The 3,361-nt window shown below is 54.9% G+C and overlaps 1 protein-coding gene across 1 annotated transcript in view; it reads right to left on the bottom strand.

Moving 5' to 3' along the window:
• The window catches only part of LOC108509859 (tubulin alpha-3 chain), a 10,235-nt gene that overhangs the window by 3,111 nt on the left and 3,763 nt on the right, over positions 1 to 3,361 (bottom strand). Inside the window, exon 2 of the mRNA XM_017839452.1 lies at positions 1,282 to 1,525. Coding sequence (XP_017694941.1) covers positions 1,282 to 1,525 — 244 coding nt within the window. The remainder of the gene's footprint in view (positions 1 to 1,281; positions 1,526 to 3,361) is intronic.

The following is a 3,361-nucleotide window of genomic DNA, read 5'->3' on the forward strand; positions in this document are numbered from 1 at the left end:
TAAGGACAGACAGGATGTGGCATCAGTGCCATGGGCTGGGAACCACGGCGGGGGTGGGTTAAGGGTTGGGCTGGATGATCTCAGAGGTCCTTTCCAACCCAGCTGATTCTGGGATTCTATGAATGGCCACCAAAAAACGGGCAGTTCCAACCGGGAATGACGGAAGGGGCAGGAATGACCGATTTGTCAAAGGTCCTGCTGCCTCTCCTCCGTCTTCCACCTCGAGATCCCAAATTAGCCCGGCTTAAGGAGTCAGGACCCTGCCTGTGCTCCCAGTTTTTGTGGGATTGGTCACCACAAGAAGCTGGTTTTCCAGCTCGTGACCAAAGCATCTGGAAGAGTCTGGAAGCTCCTCAACACGAGGCAAAGGGCTTCCAGTGTTGATCCAGCTTCCCAGACAGGCATCAGGAGCAGTTTTCCCTCAGCTCCAGGCAGTCGCTGAGGTTGGAGGCAGCTCCAGAGGGTTTTTGGATCCGCTCAGTCCCAATACTGGATACACCTCATATCCTACAGATTCAATCACTGCACTCCCAATTGAATCAAGATTAATAATTAAGCTGAGCCCAAACAGAAGTCTGCACTCCTTTTCTTGGATGATCCAGTGACTCACACATCCCACAGGGGGAGAGAGGAGGAGAATCCCAGGAGGCAGAAGCAGGGAGAGGGATGCAGGAGCCTCGGTTGGGAATGATTTCCACCAATTCCTTGAGCAAAAAAAAAAAAGGAATTTGTTCTCCAGGGAGGTGCCACGACTGAGTCAAACACCCAGGGATCACCAAGGAAACTGGGAATAGAAGGGGAATTGGAAGTCTTGCAGGAGCAAGAATCCCACAAGGAATTAGGTTGGGAAAAGACCTCCAAGATCGAGTCTGACCTTTGACTGAACGGGACACCCCGTTCCCACAAAACCACGGAGTGGTGGCACCAAAGGTGCTCCAGGGGGGGCATTAGAACCAGGTTTAGTTTAATTAAACCCAGGTGTGCCACACCTGGATGGCGCAATTCCATCCAGGAGCACCGAGGCTGATAAATCCATGATAAATCCAGGATAAATCACTTCCCACCCGCTGGGGAGAACAGGCCTCAAAAGGAGGGATCAACCAAAGCCGGGGGTGGTGACAGCATTTGGCACCCCCAGATCCACTTAGAAAGGCGAATTCCGCCTCCTGTGGACGGCTGGGAATGTTTTATTGGAGCGGAGGAGCGGGATCTGCCGGGAAACACGGGCGGCAACACAATTCCCAAGGAAGAAGGGCGGGGAATCCCCAAAAATCCTCTTACCAATGACCGTGGGCTCCAGGTCGATGAACACCGCCCTGGGCACGTGTTTCCCGGACGCCGTCTCGCAGAAGAAGGTCTCGAAGGAAGAATCCCCCTGCTCCGAGCCGGGATCCGGGGATTTGCCCTGCTTGGATGCCGGGATGGTGCCGTCGGCCCGGATGCCGTGCTCCAGGCAGTACAGCTCCCAGCAGGCATTGCCCATCTGCACCCCGGCCTGCCCGATGTGGATGGAGATGCACTCCCTCTGGAATGGGAAACGGGCTCGTTAGGGAGAGGGTTTGGACATCCTGGGGAGCAGGAATTCCAGCCCTGGTTGGAGTGGTTTGTTACCACGTGGATAAAGAGGAAAGGAGGCAGAAAACAGGCGGCTTCCGCCTGCTGCGGGGAGCTGGAGTTGGGATCAAACCACGGCAGTTGGACACGGCATCCCTAGGAAGGGGACATATATTCCTAGGAAGGGGACATATATTCCTAGGAAGGGGCCACGTCATCCATAGGAAAGGGACACACATCCATAGGAAGGGGACATGGCATTCCTAGGAAGGGGACACAGAATCCATAGGAAGGGGACACAGAATCCCAAAGAAGGGGACACACATCCCTAGGACGGGGACACACATCCCTAGGAAGGGAATACGGCATCCATAGGAAGGGGACACAGAATCCATAGGAAGGGGATACAGCATCCATAGGAAGGGGACACACATGCCTAGGAAGGGGATACAGCATCCATAGGAAGGGGACACACATCCCTAGGAAGGGGACACACATCCCTAAAAGGGGGACACGACATCCTGAGGAAGGGGAAACACATCCATAGGAAGAGGACACAGAATCCATAGGAAGGGGACACAACATCCATAGGAAGGGGACACAACATCCATAGGAAGGGGACAGCATTCCTAGGAAGGTGACACAGCATTCCTAGGAAGGGGACACACATCCCTAGGAAGGGGACACAGAATCCATAGGAAGGGGACACAGAATCCATAGGAAGGGGACACAACATCCATAGGAAGGGGACACAGAATCCATAGGAAGAGGACACACATCCCTAGGAAGGGGACACAGAATCCCTAGGAAGGGGACACACATCCATAGGAAGGGGACACAACATCCATAGGAAGGGGACACAGCATCCATAGGAAGGGGAAACGGCATTCCTAGGGAGGAGACGTGGCATCCCTAACTCCTTGGATCTGATCCAATCCCTAGGAAGGAGGAAGGAAGGAGGTGGGAAGGCGGGAAGCAACCGAGCGGCGCCGGCTCCTCGCTCGGCCGGAGCTTCCATGGAGATCCCGGAGAAACGGGGCACCAGGGACAACAGCTCCAGGCTCCTGACCCAGAAAAAAGGGAGAAGCCAAGCTTGGGAAAGCCACATCCGAGCTTGGGAAAGCCACATCCGAGCTTGGGAAAGCCACATCCAAGCTTGGGATCCCAGCAGGAAAGGCCGGAGGAAAGCAGCAGGTGCCTGGGGCCACAACAAGGCCCCGGGAGCGGCTCCGAGTCCTGGTTTATCCAGGTTTATCCAGGTTTATCCAGGTTTATCCAGGTCACTCCAGGAGCTTCTGACTCCAGGGAATCCTGAAGGCACCGGAGACTCTCCCAGGGGACTTTTGATGGCTGTGCCATTCCCGGGATAATTGGCACCTGCAGCTGGGATCAAAGGGATGGCGGGGCCTCCCATCCCGGCTCCCCGGCTGGGAGAATCCCAACTCCTGCCGCCCCAGGAAGCCGGGAATCCCGCCCGGGAATGGCAAAGCGGGCAGCTGAGCCCACCAGTGCGGCACCTTGGCTTAGGTCCGGCCTAACTGCACCGAGATAAGCCCGGCTTAGTTAGTCCTGGCCACCAGGAGAAGGACACGGGGCCACTTGTCCCCTCCAGCGACCCCACACGCACGCCCGGCTCATCCGCCAAAAAGCTGGAAAAACCAGCCGGATGAACATTTGTTTTTTGGGGATTTTTTCCGACTTTTTATGAATTTTTTTTTCGCAGATTTTACTCATTTTTGATGATTTTTTGGGGCGCGTTTTGCCGATTTTTTAATGATGTTTTTGCAGATTTTTGCCGATTTCTAAT

Source organism: Lepidothrix coronata, unplaced genomic scaffold (genome assembly GCF_001604755.1).
Source record: "Lepidothrix coronata isolate B3197 unplaced genomic scaffold, Lepidothrix_coronata-1.0 Scaffold416, whole genome shotgun sequence".
Classification (NCBI taxonomy): domain Eukaryota; kingdom Metazoa; phylum Chordata; class Aves; order Passeriformes; family Pipridae; genus Lepidothrix; species Lepidothrix coronata.